General features: G+C 37.3%; 1 protein-coding gene across 1 annotated transcript in view; it reads right to left on the bottom strand.

The window, feature by feature from the left end:
• The window catches only part of ITGA1 (integrin subunit alpha 1), a 92,518-nt gene that overhangs the window by 26,767 nt on the left and 47,565 nt on the right, over positions 1-18,186 (bottom strand). Inside the window, exons 10-19 of the mRNA XM_032213140.1 lie at positions 16,875-16,948; positions 15,382-15,526; positions 13,720-13,862; positions 9,732-9,875; positions 9,331-9,588; positions 8,243-8,373; positions 7,449-7,612; positions 6,090-6,226; positions 2,924-3,034; positions 2,037-2,122 (exon numbers count right to left, since the gene is read on the bottom strand). Coding sequence (XP_032069031.1) covers positions 2,037-2,122; positions 2,924-3,034; positions 6,090-6,226; positions 7,449-7,612; positions 8,243-8,373; positions 9,331-9,588; positions 9,732-9,875; positions 13,720-13,862; positions 15,382-15,526; positions 16,875-16,948 — 1,393 coding nt within the window. The remainder of the gene's footprint in view (positions 1-2,036; positions 2,123-2,923; positions 3,035-6,089; positions 6,227-7,448; positions 7,613-8,242; positions 8,374-9,330; positions 9,589-9,731; positions 9,876-13,719; positions 13,863-15,381; positions 15,527-16,874; positions 16,949-18,186) is intronic.

An 18,186-nucleotide genomic window follows, 5' to 3' on the forward strand; every position in this document is an offset into this window, starting at 1 on the left:
AGTTTGGCTGAATTTACCTTTTCCCAAACATAAATCATGTTGATTTATTTAATCACATTAAATGCAGCCCATCTGGATGGCATACATAGTAATAATCAAGAATATACAGAAACCACTAAACAAACTGACTTAAAAGTAAAAACAAGATTAAAAAACAAGATTGAAAAACAATTTAAAAACCTATTCATTTGTCACAAAAAAGTTGTCATAAACACTGGCTTCTATTCTCCTTATGCACTTTTATTATGTGATTGCAAGTAAGAGGGAAATGCATTTTGTACATATTTCTGATATTTACATTTCCAGGCAATTACTGTTGCTTTGCCACATTGTGAGAGACCCAGATTTTGGCATGCATCTGCAATCCATTAGTGGCCCAAATATGAAAATTATGAATGGAATGATGGGATGGGAGGAAACATAACCTCCCTAATGTCACAACATTCCTAATTGCATCCTAATTACACAGAAATACTGTTGGAGAGAAGAGAATTTTTATCTTTTCCCAAGAAGGAGATAGCTAGAAGGAATTCTTTAATATTGCCCCACGAATGACCCCATGTTTAGATCCATGAAATTATGTTTGTTATCAAAAGCAATTCCATATTTCAAAAAAATGGGTGTTCCTGCTACAACAGTCTGTCTTTCTCAATGATAGCATGGAGAACTCTTAATTTTGAATGCATGCCCAGGAACACATAGAGACCTTTAGATATGTTTCTGCTTATGTTTTGCTTTCGCTGTACCTTCTCATTGAAAAGTGCACCCGTCTTCTAAAATAGGAATATGGTCCCCTCCAGCAGCCTGTAAATAATTCTTGACAGTTAAGGAGCTGCAAATAATGGTAAGAAAGACCAAAACTCCAAGTGACAAAATAAGAGAGTTGGAAGGGACCTTGGAGGTCTTCTAGTCCAACCCCTTGCTTAGGCAGGAAACTCTACACCACTTCAGACAAATGGTTATCCAACATATTCTTAAAAATTTCCAGTGTTGGAGACCATAACCTCTGGAGGCAAGTCATTCTACTGATTAATTGTTCTAACTATCAGAAAATTTATCTTAGTTCTAGGTTACTTCTCTCCTTGATTAGTTTCCATCCATTGCTTCTTGTCCTGCCTTCAGCTGCTTTAGAGAATACATTGACTGCAATTTCTCTGGGGAAACCCCTTAGAATATTGGAACACTGTGATCATGTCACTCATAATCCTTCTTTTCGTTAAACTAGATATACTCAATTCTTTTAACCGTTCTTTATATATGTTAGTCTACAGTCCCCTAATGACCTTGCAAGAGTATATAGCCTATATGGTAAGTGTCATCCCAACTGTTTCCCTTTCTGTCTCTTCCCCTCTCCCCGCATCATTTATTTTGGAGGCTCAGAGTGCTCATGTGACTTATCAGCCCAGTGATACAAGGAAAAAATAAGGGGCTGCTATGTTGGCCAACTATCAAGCATTTTCCATGTCTACTTTAGTCTACTTTAGATTTTTAATAATTTTTATGCATTGATCAGGATAATGACCTACCATTGCTTTTATTTCTATTTTGGTTATATTTAACTCTTTAAAATTGGGGACATGTTGGCTCAGTGGCTAAGATGCTGAGCTTGTGATCAGAAAGGTTGGCAGTTCGGCAGTTTGAATCCCTACCGCATAACAGAGTGAGCTCCCGTTACTTGTCCCAGCTTCTTCCAACCTAGGAGTTCGAAAGCATGTAAAAATGCAAGTTTAAAAATAGGGACCACCTTTGGTGGGAAGGTAGCAGCGTTCTGTATGCCTTCGGCATTTAGTCATGCCGGCCACATGACCACGGAGACATCTTCGGACAGCACTGGCTCTTCGGCTTTGAAACAAAGATGAGCACTGCCCCCCCCCCCCGAGTCAGGAATGACTAGCACATATGTGCGAGGGTAAACCTTTACCTTTAGCATTACCTAACTCTTTAAATCATATTTTAAACAGAACATTCAATTAGAAAATAGAGAGAAGCAGAGAAACGGAGAGATAGAGATAGAGTTTGTGTTTCATTTGACTTACCTGCTTCCTCCAATGGTTGCGTTAGCAGTCAGCTGTAGATCAGTGATACATTTGTTCTTGTTTCCACAATCTTTTGTGAAATGGATCTGCAAGGAATTCTTGATCAGCAATGAAAAGACTACACATTATTCAAACCCATCTCCCTTTCCCTTCTGGTCATTGTCCTGAATTCTGGAACGTCCTGACTAGTTTTTAATAGTGTCATCGAATTCCTAATATGAATTTGTAGAAGAGCTGTGCTCCAAGATTTCCATAAAATTTCTGATAGCAAGCCCAAGGTATGTATACATGCTTGCATAGCCATAACCCCATCAAGAGAATACTGAGGAAGAATGTGGCTGAAATATCTTCTTCTCCTACCACAGAAAGGCATTGGTTGTGTTCAAGAATGGAGAAAGCAAATAGAAATTTATTATAGAATAGGCAAATGGCCATATTTAGTCAAGCATGTTTTATTTTACCAATACAGGACCCAACATAACAATACCATTTACTTCTTTATTTTGGGAAAAATTAAGTGACCTCTCTAGTCTATACTGATTTTTGAATGTTGCATTTCTGCTATGGCCCTTCTCATCTTTGGAACAAGTTGGCTTGAAGAGAGGACTGAAATGAGTGGGGGTAGATCGAGCGACCTCTCTAGGGGTGACCTCTAGAGTGACCAGCTCTAAGTGACCTCTCTAGTCTATCCTGATGTTTGAATGTTGCATTTCTGCTATGGCCCTTCTCATCTTTGGAATAAGTTGGCTTGAAGAGAGGACTGAAATGAGTGAGGGTAGATGGAGTGAGTCAACTCACATGTAGAAGATCAAATGTCATCCTTAATACACTATGTAACTCTATAGGGTAACACAGAAGTTAATTTTTTCCACATTGTAGTGACTTACATATTCAGCTACTGAATTGGGTAGCTCACTGTCAAGGATGGGTCCGCTCTCGGGGTCAGAAAAATTAAACTCCAACAAAACCTTTATAGGGTCACGAAAGTCAGGCTTGCCCTGGAAGAAAATGCAAAGCAAATCAGGCATTAGAATTTTCTCTTTTTTCAAGAACAAGAAACGGACAATCTGAATCTCTACATTTAATAAGGCTCCATTCTAATCAGGATTCCTCTTTATTTTTCATATAAATACAGGGTGATATATGAAGGAAGGGACCTCCACCTAGTCTATAATTAAAACTGCATAAATATATAAATACAGAAAGAAAAGAAAGAAAAAGAAATATATATTTATAACAATGAAATCTATCTCAAAACTGAAAATTATCTAGTAAGCATGGAATATGTCCCTCACAATTGCATGTGTTGCTAGGCAGATTTGGTTGTCATAAACAATAGACTTTAAAGATATAGTTCCTGAAAATTGGCAGAGAAAAACGTTTTCCATTTTGGCCTGGGCCAAGAATGTCTAGAAAGTATGGTGAAAGGACTTCCTGCAGTGACGTCATCATGCTGGGGTTGAGGAACTCCCATAACCTGTAACCCAAACTTCTTCGTTTGGGCTCATTTTTGAGCACTGCGGAACCTGAAGGGATCGGCAGATTCAGGTGGAAACTCTGAAGATACTGGGGTGGTGATGCAACCCCCCCCCCCCAGTGGGTAAGAGAAACCCACTAAATGGACAAGGATCTATCCTGTCACTTGGACAGGACTGGAGCGATGGTGACCGCATATGTGGGAAGCGAATAGAGAAAGCAGTTGAAATTGAGGCATTTGTTATCATTGACAACCCAAAAAAGGAGGACAACATGAAACTGATGGAGTGGGTGAGCTAGAAAGAAAAAGGCTCTGTGGTGAAGACTGTTTTTACAATTCAGATTCTTGCCGAAAAGCAGTGAGAGCTGAGGCAGAGACCTGAAAGCTGCAGCGTGAATAATTAGAAGGGAAGTGGCTATAGAGGGAAACCCGATAGGGAAGTCAGGACAAAGCACCAAAAGCTGGCATTTACAATTGGAGCTGTTGAGAAGACCTGAAAAGCACATAAAAGATTGTATAAGTGTCGGGCTGGTCATTTTTTTCCTCCTTTTTGCTCTTTTTTTCTGCTCTTTTTTCTTTTCAAAGAATAGCTGAACTTTGAACAGAGTCTCAATCGTGAACAATAAATCCAGGTAACGAAGAGCTCAAGTTTTTTTTGGGTGGGGGGGAGGGATATTCTACTATACAGTACTTGCTCTCCTCAGGAGTTGGAACTGGACAGGGAACAGTAGAAAAAGAACTGTTTTGGAGTGGTTGGAAAATTCTCTTATCCCCCCCCCCCCACCACCACTTTGTTCTGTCTTTGCCCCTGGGTCTGCTGTGATTACTGATTGTGATTGATGGAATGGAAAGTGATACTGAGGAGAGGATGACATCTAGTGGATTATAAATTTGAGCTGTGAAGGCTGATGCAAGAAGAATTGACAGTGACATAAGGTGGATTAAAGAAAACCATAGAGAAACTGATTATTAGAACTGACATAACTGAGAGATATTTATTTGCATAAGATAATAGTGTGATATATAATTCTGTGATATATAATAGCTAAGGATTAAAAGACATTGAGGGCAAGCAATATCAAAAGCAAAGTAGACATAGCATGGATTAATATTGATTTGAATGCAGAGATCTGGGTTCCATAATAGAAGGGCCCTCTGAATGGTATGAGATCGACTGTCTGGATGGAAGAAAATAAGCCAACTAGTATAATTTTCGTATTAAGAGGTTAACACCCAACAATTACTTTTTTCTCACAAGTTACAAGTTTCACTAAAAATTAATGCTTTCAAGCCTTAGCAGTCCTACCCATCATTAGCTAATAAGCATTCAAAAACAATGGTGGTGATGATGAAGAAGATATTGATGACAACAGTGACAGCAGAAGGAATTATTTAGCTCAGGGCTATCAAACTGCCAGCCTGCGGGCCGGATGCATCTCACGCTGCAAACCACACCCGGTTTAGGAAAGGGGGGAAAGTCCCAATATATCACGTGACACCACCATGATGATGTGAATTTGACACGCCTAAGTTTAAATCTTGTTGCTTGGGAAAAATTAAAATATTTCCTTTCCAAGTTTTTATTTGTAACTAATGAGATATTGTTGTGTCTTGTAAACCTGGAAACCACAAACATTTATGCATACACAAAATTTCATGTGTTAATTTTCTGTGTTGGCAATGGCCTTTCATTAAATACAGGTCTAATTGATTATTCTTTAATTGCATCTGTTTCAAGAAGGAAGTTATTTGCAGTAGGAAATGGGTGAAAAAACTATGTAAAGGTAGATTCCCTTGAATCAAATCAAATTCTTTGAGACATATATGTTGCTGTCTTGGCAAAATATGGAAGTGCTCATGATCTTTTCTAGAATTATTACAAAACTAGCCATGGTTAATTAAGTGCTGCCACCCTTTCAGGTATGTTGGAAGTAAACGATATAGAGGACATGGCCAGAAAAATCATCCATTTGCTAGAAACTTGTCCCCCACAATTCAGCCCATCAATTGGCGGTCTACCATCTCAACATATGACACATACTGCATTTCCAAAGTTCTGACCTTCAGCCATCCACCATATTTAATTTTCTATAAATACATATGGAAAATGGAAAAATAATGCAAATGGAAAATGGAAAAAGAAAGTCAGAAGGGGAAGAGATTCATATGATTATATATATTTAAATTGTATATGTTTAAGGTATTTCCTCCATGCACATATCAGTATGCCACCAATCATCCTGAACAGCCTGTGATAATGGAAGTACATATATAATAATTTACATTTTTAATTTAATAGTAGGTGGGAAAACATTGAGTTACAGGGCTATTGTCCCCAATAAGATCAATATTAGCTCCCTATAATAGACCAATACAATAGAAACAAGCTACGATCTGATCTGGGTCAGTCACTGGGAGCAGAGATTTTGTCTTCCGAGCTTTTGGACTTAATACAATAATACAATAGCAGAGTTGGAAGGGACATTGGAGGTCTTCTAGTCCAACCCCCTGCCTTTGAGATAAAGTCAATTATAGCAATAGACAAAGGAGACAGCCACTTTATATGATTTACTTGCCAACATGTAGAAGTTGTGCTTAATGCATTCTGAACCTCTAACTGTGATGTTTTTTTGAATCCTCCGTTCATTTGTTTCAGCAAAAAGTGTTCGAGACACCTTTCTTTGTGAATCAAGTGTAAGCCAGTACTGTATATCTAGGAACAAAAATAGGAGCAATTAATTTCATATGTAAAAAGTTTCTATAGTAGCTTTGTATGAAAGCTGCTCATTAATTCTACCAGTTTTAAAGACTGTATTAATACAATGTGAGGGTATCAGATATAGTATGTGTAGCTTAGAGTTGTTATGTTCCATTGTGGGAATTCTGTAAGTTGGGCTTTGGGGTTGAAGACCTTTGCATTAATTGGTCATGTAGCTTTCTTGGTAGGAGCATGGCAACAGCTTCCTAGTGCTTGTTCCAGGATATGTTTCAATTCTTTGAAAGTCACTTTAAATTTCTGAAGATCCTCCATCTAAGTCCTAACCAGACCTGATATTTCTTAGCTTCCAAATCCAGATTAAGTCAGGGCTGCTATCTGCTGAAGCAGGCCAGTTCAGTGAAATTAAAGGCAATGGGCCAAAAGTTAAACAAAGAATATACATTTCCTATCCTACCATTTGTGCAAAAAATATTATTTGGCCATAGACTGAATGTGTATCTAATTGTGAGGCAACAGTGTCACATACACTGAAACAATTATTTATTGTGCTCTTAAATAGAGTTTAGTCTCTATTTCTTTCTCAGTTCTAGGACAAATCACTGGAGGTCATCACTAGGTTTTTTTTTAGTATTCTATATTCTGTATAGAATAAATAGCTAAAATTATCTCTTGAATCTTGAATGATGCAGTTAAGGCTCACGGGATTTGAAAAGGGAAACTTGAATCATTAATGAATCTTTTGTTTCTTTAGGTCATTTGAACTGGTTACTTATTTGTTCCCTTCCCCCCTCATTATTAAAGTTCTAAGTAATGGGATCGTTGAATCTCTACTTCAGCTTCTAGCTAATACGAAATACAATGTTATAAAATCATTTAAAACATTAGTTCTATTTTATTTTTATGCAGCAAAGTGATGTCCAAAGTAATGGCTTAGAATTTAAATCTCTCTGCAGCCTACTGAAGAACCGTTCAGAAGTATATTTTTGATTGCAGCTGTGGTTTGAACAATAAATACAGGAGCATCCTCAGGAAAGGGATCAAAACAATCAAGATAGAAGCTTTTTAAAAAAATGTGTGTTATATGTGTGACACACATAAAAAGAAAAGACATGGAATTTAGGGGTCACCATCTTGATATTTGACACCTCCTCCTCCTAGTAGACATTCCCGGTAGAAAACATCTATACAGAGTTCAGAAATCTGGATGTCCACCTACCTGTTTCATTAATTGTGGTGTCTTTCGACTTTAATCTGACTTGAAAACAAATTGTGGAGTTAATATACACCTTTTGTTTTTGCATGTCACTACTGAGCTTCTGAATATCAATTTTGTTGGGCATGAATTTCATGGAAGCATTTACTTGGGCAACATCTCGAGACCTAAAACCATTCAAGAAAACAATTAAGGAATATTACAGAATGTTCAACATTTGTAATATTTAGCGCCATGTGTGCTTGATCTGAGCTGGATATCTGAATTAGCTGAGAATATGCAGAGGGAAAACTAAGCTGGAAATTGTCTCAGTAACTTTCTTAACATTTTCATCACTATAAGAGAGGTCCTATGCTTGTGTAAAGCCCAAAACATTTTAAATAACATTGTACAGTCCTAATGAACTTCATTTTCTCTCCCTACTTAACATTACTTCCTGATGTTTCTAAAAAAAGAGTCCATTTTTGTGTCTACAATGTGACATATTTTTGCTCAAGATGCCAGCCTGCCACCCAGTCATGTTATTTTCCTAGATTGTGTATTCCAGTTTTAAAGGCTCGTCCTTAATTCAGTCATTCAACATTTCATGCAAAATGCAATCAGCTGCTTTAGGGTTTTCAATACTTCTGAAAATCATGCCAAGTTCTCCAACCATGCCGTAACTTCAACCCTTCCTTATGAATTGATATTATTCCCTCAGTTACATTCACATATGACAACAAATTCAGTTAGGGAATATAACTGTTATATTACTGATAACAAGGTGGAATTTCAAGCCTAAATTTGAATACACCTACCAGAAAAGGGCTGCTCCTCCTAAGCCTCCAATAGTAACATCTGTAAGACCATCTCCATTTAAATCCATTTCACCATGTATTGACTGTCCAAAAAATTTCATCTTTTCCCCATCTCCACCAGAAGCAATACGCTTTAAAGAAGCACAGTTTTATTACATCCAACCATAAAATATACTTGAGTGTATTACAAATAGATAATTGTTTGTGATTCCAGACCTTGCTCCTTTATAACTCTCCCAAATCCCTACCACTGCAGAAAATATGTGATGTTGAATAAACATTGACATTTATGTAGGAATGATGTCCTACCTAAATCCCAGAAAGGTACCTGGATGATGCTTCTACATGGGATTTACAAAGGAGACTGGGGAGTGCTTTAAATTCTTCTTGAATGCCAAAAAATGATGAAACATTGTGAAGAGCAAGAAGTAATATAAAGTTGGACTGATTGGGAATAAAGTATTTGATACTTCTGATAATTCCTAATGGAATGAAGCAGGACTAAAAAGTGACAATTTTTGGATTGTGCATAGATGAAAAAGCTATGGGGAAAAACTTTTTATTTGTGATTTTAAAAGTGGGTGAAAATTAATATATTAGCATATACTTAGGTTGATAAAGGGTGGAAGTCACTTTTTATTATTGTCTTTATTTCTTTTTCTTTTAATTTTTTTCTTCTACTTTTTTTCCACTTTTCCCAAAAATTTCTAAAATTTTCTTTTCTTTTTTTCTCTTTGTTTAGTTTGTATTAGTTTTTACTATGTTTACTAAAACTTTCAATAAAATCATTTGTTAAAAATCCCTGGAGAATGCCTATCAACTTCTGACATTGATTAATGTATACATTACTTATAAAATAAGCATATATACTTGTACAGAACAACTATGTTGTATTTTATACTATTTTTCCTTTTCTGTAAAATGATAAACTTTCCAGAGGCGAAGAATTCCATAATTAAACTACTCTTGGTTTTGGAATGAAGCTCAGTTAGAATAGAATAACAGAATTTGAAGGGACCTGGATGTCTTCTAGCCCAACCCTGCTTAGGCCATTTCAGACAAATGAAGCAGTTGAGTCTGAGCCATACCTGGGCATATTCTTTCTTTATGCTCTTCCCATTTCCATGATAAACATACACAGCCCCTCGATGATCATCTTCTAGAGGAGCACCTATGACAATATCATTGAAACCATCAAGATTGAGATCCTTTACGGGAGCAATTGATGTCCCAAAACGAGCTCCACATGGCTCATTTTTGTTGTGATTTGTGCAATCCTTCTCTTTGTGCACCAAACAGCAAGTCTGTTTCACAGGCTCAAGTGCCATCTGATATTCAAAGGTTTTCTGTTAAGAGAGAAATAATTATCAAAAAGAGCCGTCTGGTTTTTTTTATTACAAATTCTTTTGATAACCTAGACATGCAATCAGTTGGTGTTAAACTCTCACTTGAATCCCCAATCCATATGATTTTTTAAAACAATCATTACCTTGTTTAAAGAATAAATGTACACCTTGCCTTGTTCTTCTTTCTCGGTCCCCATGTACATAGGTGCTCCCACCAGAAGAAGATCTGTATATGTATCCTTGTCAATATCAATTGTTGTGATAACACTTCCATAATACGATCCAATCTGTGATTTCAAAAATAGCAACATGTTAATATGTAACAACATTGGCATTAGGTAAGTCACAGGTCCTCGAACATCATGGTATCATGAGCCTGAAAATGATAAATACTTGTTTTGTGATTTCCCCTACCAGTGAATAAACTAATGATTTCATTTGGATTAAGATTGGGTAGGAATTAAACAAACAAATTTAAACCATCCTTTTTTTTTTCAATGGTAAGACTGAACTTACTTAGTTTTGCAGAGTGTTGTGTGTGTGTAGATGCACACAGGAAAAAAAAGAAAGTGAACTTATTTCAGTTTGAGGAAATAAAATCAAGGGGCCAACAAAAAAAAAGAAAAATTCTGCATTCTGTAATCCCTTTCCCCTCACTTTGCTAGGTAATGTAATTCATAACTTTGTATGGTTTGTGTATAACTTTTAATATTGCAAAATATCTGAATGTGAACTGGGAGTGGGAGTGAGGAACAGATAAAGTAGTCTAAGGCCCTTGCTTTGTAATTTAATAATATAACTTAGAACATATAAGCATAAACACTAAGACATAAAGTTATTCTGTTCTAAGAGGTATATGCTTGATAACATAAAGAAACTAAGCTGTGTGGATGCCTCTGTTTTAGCACCCAAGCAAAGGTTGACTGTTACTAAAACCAGAATATTAAGAGAGAGATACAAAAGCATAATCTATCAATTACATGTGCAGATCTTCAGTCTGTACATATTCTTGTTTCAGTGCAGCTGCCCTTTCATAAAATACCTTCCTTCAAACATGATACAGTGGGAATGGCTCAGACCACGAATAATTTGGGTGCTGACCGAAAAATCCGCTAAATGTTTCACTCATGTCACAAACACATCCTCAGGTACCAAATAAACACAGCTGTGGCAATTTCCCCTTCTGTGCCATTTTGTGTGTGTGTGTGTGTGTGCGCGCATGCACAGTCAGTCTTGCTTGTGGTCACGCCCAAATTGGGTGCCGACCAAAGTCCTGGAATGGATTACAGTCAGCAACCACTGTATTCTGTAATTTGTTGTGTTTCAAGTTGCTGCTGGATAATTGTGTTTACAATAGAGATGAATATCTGTAGCTTGGGTGTAGGATCAGGGTGAAGGTTTGTTCTCTGAATTTGTGGGTTGGTTACTGAATGTTTTGTTACCAGGCCAAGTAACATCTTAATGGAGTTTAGGGGATGTTTAGAGAATTCTACATGGGACAAACATTACGTCAATTAAAAACCAGGATCCATGAACACTGATTGGCAGTCAAACACCATGATCCCTAATCCTTACTCTCTACCCACACCGACACCAAACAGCATCAGTTTGATTGGAGAAATACAAAAGTAATTGGTCACACTACCACCCATCACACTTGTGAGTTCATTGATGCTTGGGACTCCACAAGCAACTCCATCAACAGACACATTGACCTACAACCAGCCTATGAACCCCTCAGAATCCAAAACAACCACACAGCCAACCAGAGACAGCACTGACCCTCAACCAACCCATGAAAGCCCCCCCCATAGTAGTTCACCTCCCGATGACTCTGACCTGATGTAACCTTCTCATTACAAGACTCATTGATGACTCTCACTTGACCCATTACAAGACCCCATCACAAGCCTCCCTTGATACACCCACACGGACATTGACATCCCCTAAGCTCTGCTGGATGTTACCTGGCCTGCTAACAAAACATTTAGAAACCAACCCACAATCTCGGAGAACAAACCTTCATCCTGATTTAGTTGTACATGCAAGTTTTACTATGCACTAGGTGAAACTTTCTTTAGTATAGACATTTCCCCCAAGTTTTTTATTTTATTTTATATATATCAATGCCTGAACAGTGTGATACCTGGTATCATACATTTAAGTACACATAAACATAATATTATTACTCACTTATTACAGTTCATTTTCATTTCATATTGTTTAAACATATCTAATACTACATTCAATTTATGAACCTCCCTCTTATTATTACATATATCTTGTTATGTTAAAATATATGTACTGTTGCTCCCCTCTAATTTCTAATTCTATTCTAACTTTTATTCATGTCACCGTTGTATTCAAACATGTTTCTTTTCTGTCTTCCATCTTTCACCTGCTTTATTATTCACATTTTCCTTATTTAATTCTTCATATCTGTTTATATTAAAGTTTCATCCTTCATTCTTTCATTGTTCAGTATTTCAATATATAATTCTAATATCAATCACAATATCATTTAAACATATAGGGCAGATCTATTCATATTCCTTCCATTCATCTAATCCATGTAATTCTACTTTGAATGCACATGCATATATTAAAATATATTCTTTCATTATCTAATTACTCATTGCTTAATGTTATTATTAATATTTATTATTAATTTTATTATTTTTCTGCTAATTATTATATAATTGTCATTATATTATATCTTAGTATGGACATTTTTAATACGGACATTTTGAACTGAGAATTTACATCATAAAAGGGTAGTTAGAAAGTGCAAATAAATTCAGTTTTTTAAAGAATTAAGATAAACTAAAATTTCCAAATATTCCTACAAAGGAACTTAAAGCATGTACTGTATATTAGTAACTGTTAAAATAAATATACGGTACATTTCAGTGGTGGGTTTCAAAATTTTTTAGAACCTATTCTGTAGGTGTCACCTGTTTTGTGGGAGTGGGTTGGCAGTCATGTGACCGGGTGGCAGTGGCTTCGCAGCCATGTGACTGGGTGGGCATGGCCAACTTGACATCACTCATGCACACTCAGTCACATGACCCCGCCAACCAAGCTATGCCCATGGTGGCAAAAAAATCTGTGACTCCGATGAAGGGAAGGGGGGGAAGAGAGGGGGAAAACTCCCAAATATGGACTGCTGAAGGATTTAGGGCCGAAATTGCATGCTGGGGAAAGCAATTGGGTTGATCAGAGAAGGCAGGACAGAGAGGAATCCAGGAGAAAACTATCACACGCTGCGTAAAGAACTTTGGGAGAGCTTTCTCCTGGATTCCTCTCTGTCCTGCCTTCTCCGATCAACCCAGTTGTTTTCCCCAGCATGTTATAGTTTTCTACTGGATTCCTTATTGTCCTACCTTCTCCAGTCAACCCAATTGCTTTCCCTAGTGTGTGATAGTTTTCTCCTCATTTGGCCTGCAGCCTCGGAGCTTCAGCTGGGTGGGCAAAGGAAGTGGATGGGTGGGACAAGCATGGTGTGGATGAGCATTGCAAGCGAGAAAGTGGATGGTGAGTGGCGGGGCGGGGCGGCGAGCAGGGAGGGCAGGCCAAGGGGAAGCAGAGTTCCGGTACAGGGCCTCCAGAAGAAGGGGTATGGGAAGGCACACTAAATTTCACCAATCGGTACACCCATACCAGTGCGTACTTGCTGAAACCCACCCCTGGTACATTCATTGACAATTGGTGCAATAGTTTTGAATGAAATAACAATAACAGTAGACTTATATACCGCTTCATAGGGCTTTCAGCCCTCTCTAAGCGGTTTACAGAGTCAGCATATTGCCCCCAACAACAATCCGGGTCCTCATTTTACCCACCTCGGAAGGATGGAAGGCTGAGTCAACCCTGAGCCGGTGAGATTTGAACCGCTGAACTGCTGATCTAGCAGTCAGCCTGCAGTGCTGCATTTAACCACCGTGCCACCTTGGCTTGTATTTCTTTCCTGGAGTAAATGTGCGGTGCACATAACTTCATTATTATAAATACTATTAACTTTTGTCATCACTAACATTAAAAATGGAAATGTAGTGAGGATGTGCTTATTGATGTTTTTTTTACCCCAGGTGAACAACTAGGAAGTAGATTAGTGTCATAAAACATAATTACCTGTTCACCACTTAATTTCTGAAGTATTTCTATTTCAGTGTCCTTCATTCTATATATGATAACTTGCCCGGTGTGATTATAACGAGGTTGCCCTGCAATGTATAGTAGATCTCCAGGTACAGAAGCTGAATTGACTGTATAACCTAAGGAATTAGATAATATGCACTCATTATACTCATAGTATTTAATAGTTAATTTTACTTTACACACATACATTTTTCTTAGGGCAAATTGCCTATGTACCCACATTTTTTTGAACCCCCATTCTACCCCACAAACTCTGAAAGGGATTTGTTAAAAAATATTGATTCTTCTTTGGCAACATGTCTCCTGTTTTTGTGCCTATCTGTAGAAATAGTTTCCATCGACTTATAAAGAACAGGTATTTCTGGGTTTCCCAAGGAAATCTATTTAAGAATTCCTGTTATGCCAACTTTCCCTAATATGAGTGCCTTCCAAATATATGAATATCAGCTTCTAGTTTTCATTCCAAGCTAGCTGGTGGTTTCTGAGAGTTGAAATTTAGATTGCAGAAACTTGTATTATTCACATTTTAATTATCTGATTCAGAAGCTGATCATAGGATCATTTAAATTCTCCCAATAATTTGTGCCTATTCACTAAAAAGTGTTTGAGTTGTCTCTGTTTTCTGAAATAGCTTCCCCTGGAATCAGGTTGTTCTGAATACTTTTGGTGTTTCAAGGTCATTAATTAAAGACACCAGTGAATTTCACATTTATGTTATTTAAGAACTCCTAGCTGAAGAACATGTGGTCATTCATTAATTGAACATACCAGTAAATTTCACATTTATGTTATTTAATAACTCCTAGTTGAAGAACATATAAAGTCATTTTTTTTGCTTTCAATTTGTGGGAAAATTTAAGATTTTATATCTTCTTATTATTTGGGACATGGAATCTGAAGGGTGACCTTGAAGGAAATAGGCAAGTACTGTCATATAAACAAAGAGGGCTGAAGCATTCCTTAAATTCTGGGAAAGGAGATTGTATTTGAAGAGACCCAGACAGGCTTCTCCATGGTTCAGTGAGAAATAAAAGGGAGGAGAGGTAAAGAACAATAGGGCTTGTTGTTATTATAGCCTATCTCAATATATATAATTGTAGTGTTCCAGTGACATTCATTTTCTGATCTGGTTTAATCCATAGGGCAGGCATTAACACTCATTTTCTTCCTCCAAATTAAACATGGTATCCACAGGGCTGTAAAATACAGCCACAAATAATTCATTCAGCTTCTTTGCAAAAGAGAGAGAGGGAGGGAGAGAGGGAGAGTGTCTTCAAAGCCAATATATTAGGGTGGCTTGTTTTAGAAAGGATTAATCTGGAAAGTAAACTTTTATAAAGTAAGAAGTCCATCGACTGGCCTAGATACCCTATAACATATCTAAAGTACAATATGTTGGCATGAAATGGCCAGAGGCCTCTTGAATTTAATTTTTAAATAGGATTTCCTAAATTTAATTTGATTCATAAAAATAAAAAGAAGAAAGTGTCTTCTAGTAGAAGCTCTTCAGTTTCCTGAATCTAATGCACAGTACAACCATTGATATCTGGTTGGGAATGTCTCCCCTGATTAAAAGACTTTGGACTGGCATAGATTATTATAAGAGTAGGACAACCAGCAGTCAATTTTGCTCACCTAAGTATGCTGCAAGGCTTTCGTTTCTTTCTGAAAAGCTATCATCAAATGCGTTACTTGCTGGTGTTAGAAAATTGTCGTCCTTTAACATGACAACCGTCCCGTTCCAGTCATATGCCCCAACTGCTCCAAGCATGATCCAGTCCTTTACAAACATAGCAGAAAAATCATTGCATTACTATATTCTCAGGGAGATTTATCCTGTGGCATAAACCCAAAAAAAAGGGACTATGCTGGGCAACCATCTTATGAGTGGCTAACGTAGAGCAATTCAGTCATGTATCAGTATTTGATATATAAGCATAACATAAAACAGAAAAATATATAAATTCAGAATTGGTACACTAGCATGTATTTGTTCCAGGCGTTTAGTTAGATTCATAATCAGCGTCTTTAAATGGAAATCCCTCAATATGTTTTGGTATATATGAGACATTTCTAAGTTTTCCTGTTTTAATTTAATCTGATAAATAAGCATAAAACATAGAATATGATCTTCTAGTTCAACCCCTTGCTCATGCAAGAGACCCTATACCAGGGGTGTCAAACTCAAGGCCCGTAGACCAGATCCGGCCCTCAGGTTGCTTAGATCTGGTTCACAGGGCCATCTTGGAAACAGTGAAGGACCTGCCCGTGATACCTCTGCCAGTGAAGACATACAGAGCTCGAGAGGGCCACACACATTTTCATTGGCAAACAGTTGCAGGAGGCCACCTCAGTCAAAAATGGAGCTCAGGAGTCCATTTTTGCTGGCAGAGCACTCGGCCACCACAGGCACCCTACCACACAAGTGATGTCAAGATGGCCATGCCCACCACAGCCCCCTGAGGTCAAACACAACCCTGATGCCACCCTCATTGAAATCGAGTTTGACACCCCTGCCTTATATCATTCTGGACAATTGGTGACTTGAATACCTCCAATGATTGAGGACTCACAATTCTGAAGGTGAGCTGATTAATTACCTCCCTCTTAGAAAATTTTTTCTTAGTTCTACGTTGTATCTCATCTATGCTAGATTAGGTTAGCATCTCAGATATCATCCTATTTCATTCATCCTGTTCAAATTAATCCTAATATATGGAATCATAATTTTATTGCAATTTCAAATCAGCAAGAGTCATCCTGACAGCCCCAGTTTCCAACACCTGCATATTCCTGTTGAATATTTTGAATTGTTGTGATATCCAATGAACTCAATAGGGGCATGTTTTATTGTTGTTGTTGTTTAGTTGCTAAGTTGTGACTGAGTCTTCACAACCCCATGGACCAAATGGCAACCCACTTCAGTATCCTTGTCAAAAACCCAAAACCCAACTGATGGACAATATCAAAAGGAGCAAGGTATTTTCAATAAATAAGTCAAAAGTTCTTGTGATTCAACAAAGATTATTTTTTAATTCATTAGCAAAACTTATTGTAATGTTTCTCTCTGTGGAGAAAGTATAATATACCCCGTTTCTTTTCTTTGTAATTGAATCTAGTCACTTTACCTGAGAATAATGGGCACTGAAGCCAACTTGAGACATTTCCATTTCAAAAGAAGCTGCCTGTTGATCATTGGTAGCTATAAAACAGGAAATATTCATTGTTTTAGCATAGTTGATTGAAAATGCTAAAAATGACTAAGGAAATGGAAACAAAAAAAGACTAAATTAAGGTTTAGGAATGTCCAGGCTGACCAATGAATTAAATATTTAGATATTTCTCTGGAGAAGTCAGTGTGGTATCTTGAGTTCATAGTTACCATAGAGATGGCCAGGGTCACATCTAGTTTTGAGGCCACAATTTTCCACATGCGCACTGGTTACAGTAGATATAACATTTAATTATTCAGAAAAGCACAAATTTACACCCAATTTTTCACTTGTTGCAATGTGTAACAAGTTTTACCATCCTTGAAATACTCTGAATTAACTTCGAAACATTTGTTTTAGATGGAGTTCAATATAGTTTTAATCTAAGACCAGTTCTGCCTCAGGCTTCTTTTGGAAATTAAGAATCTCAAGGAGTAGATTCATGCTTTGGTTCAACATTTTTTTCAAAGAATTCCAGTTAAATTCTAATTACTGGAATGTGAAAAATGCACATGTAAAAATATCATATAATTATGTCTCTAGGAGGAATAGCAGGGGGAAAGGCCGTTTCTCAGAGACCAAAATACAGCAAAACTTGGAATCTTTGGTATGCAGGAAAAAGGAAATGTTGGAAACTCCTTAGCAATTCACAGAGTATATTTAAGAGTTATGCAGATCTGCATGGAAATTCTTAGTCATCCAGTTCATGGTTGTCCCAAAGGTGCTTTTTCAAAAGGCAACTGGACTTTCTGGTTTTTCTTTGAAGATGTTTCACTTCTCATCCATTCAGTCAGAGCTGAAGAAGCTTCTTGGATAAGAAGTGAAACATCTTCAAAGAAAAACCAGGAGACCCAGTTGCCTCTTGAAAAAGCACCTTTGGGACAGTTATTAGATGACTGGCAAGATTTCTGTCAATAGACAAATATAATAAATGAATTAGTCAGAAAAAACTCCAGGTGTCGTTCTTGGTTCCTTAGGCCTAACATTAATGTTGCCAAACTTTGTACTCCTAAAAAGAAGGAAAATCTTGAGAATGGTGACAAACCTGCATGAAGCACCAAGTTCTTTGCAGAAGCTAGCAGACACACTGCTATGACATCATTAAAAAGTTGACACACCGATTGAAAATTTACAAGCAACCATTGGGCAACATTTGCAACAGGTGGGACAGAGTGCTCTGCAACCAGTAGGTGTGCCAGTGTCAGGCATGAAAGACCAGGTCCACATG

Source organism: Thamnophis elegans, chromosome 3, assembly GCF_009769535.1.
Source record: "Thamnophis elegans isolate rThaEle1 chromosome 3, rThaEle1.pri, whole genome shotgun sequence".
Taxonomy (NCBI): domain Eukaryota; kingdom Metazoa; phylum Chordata; class Lepidosauria; order Squamata; family Colubridae; genus Thamnophis; species Thamnophis elegans.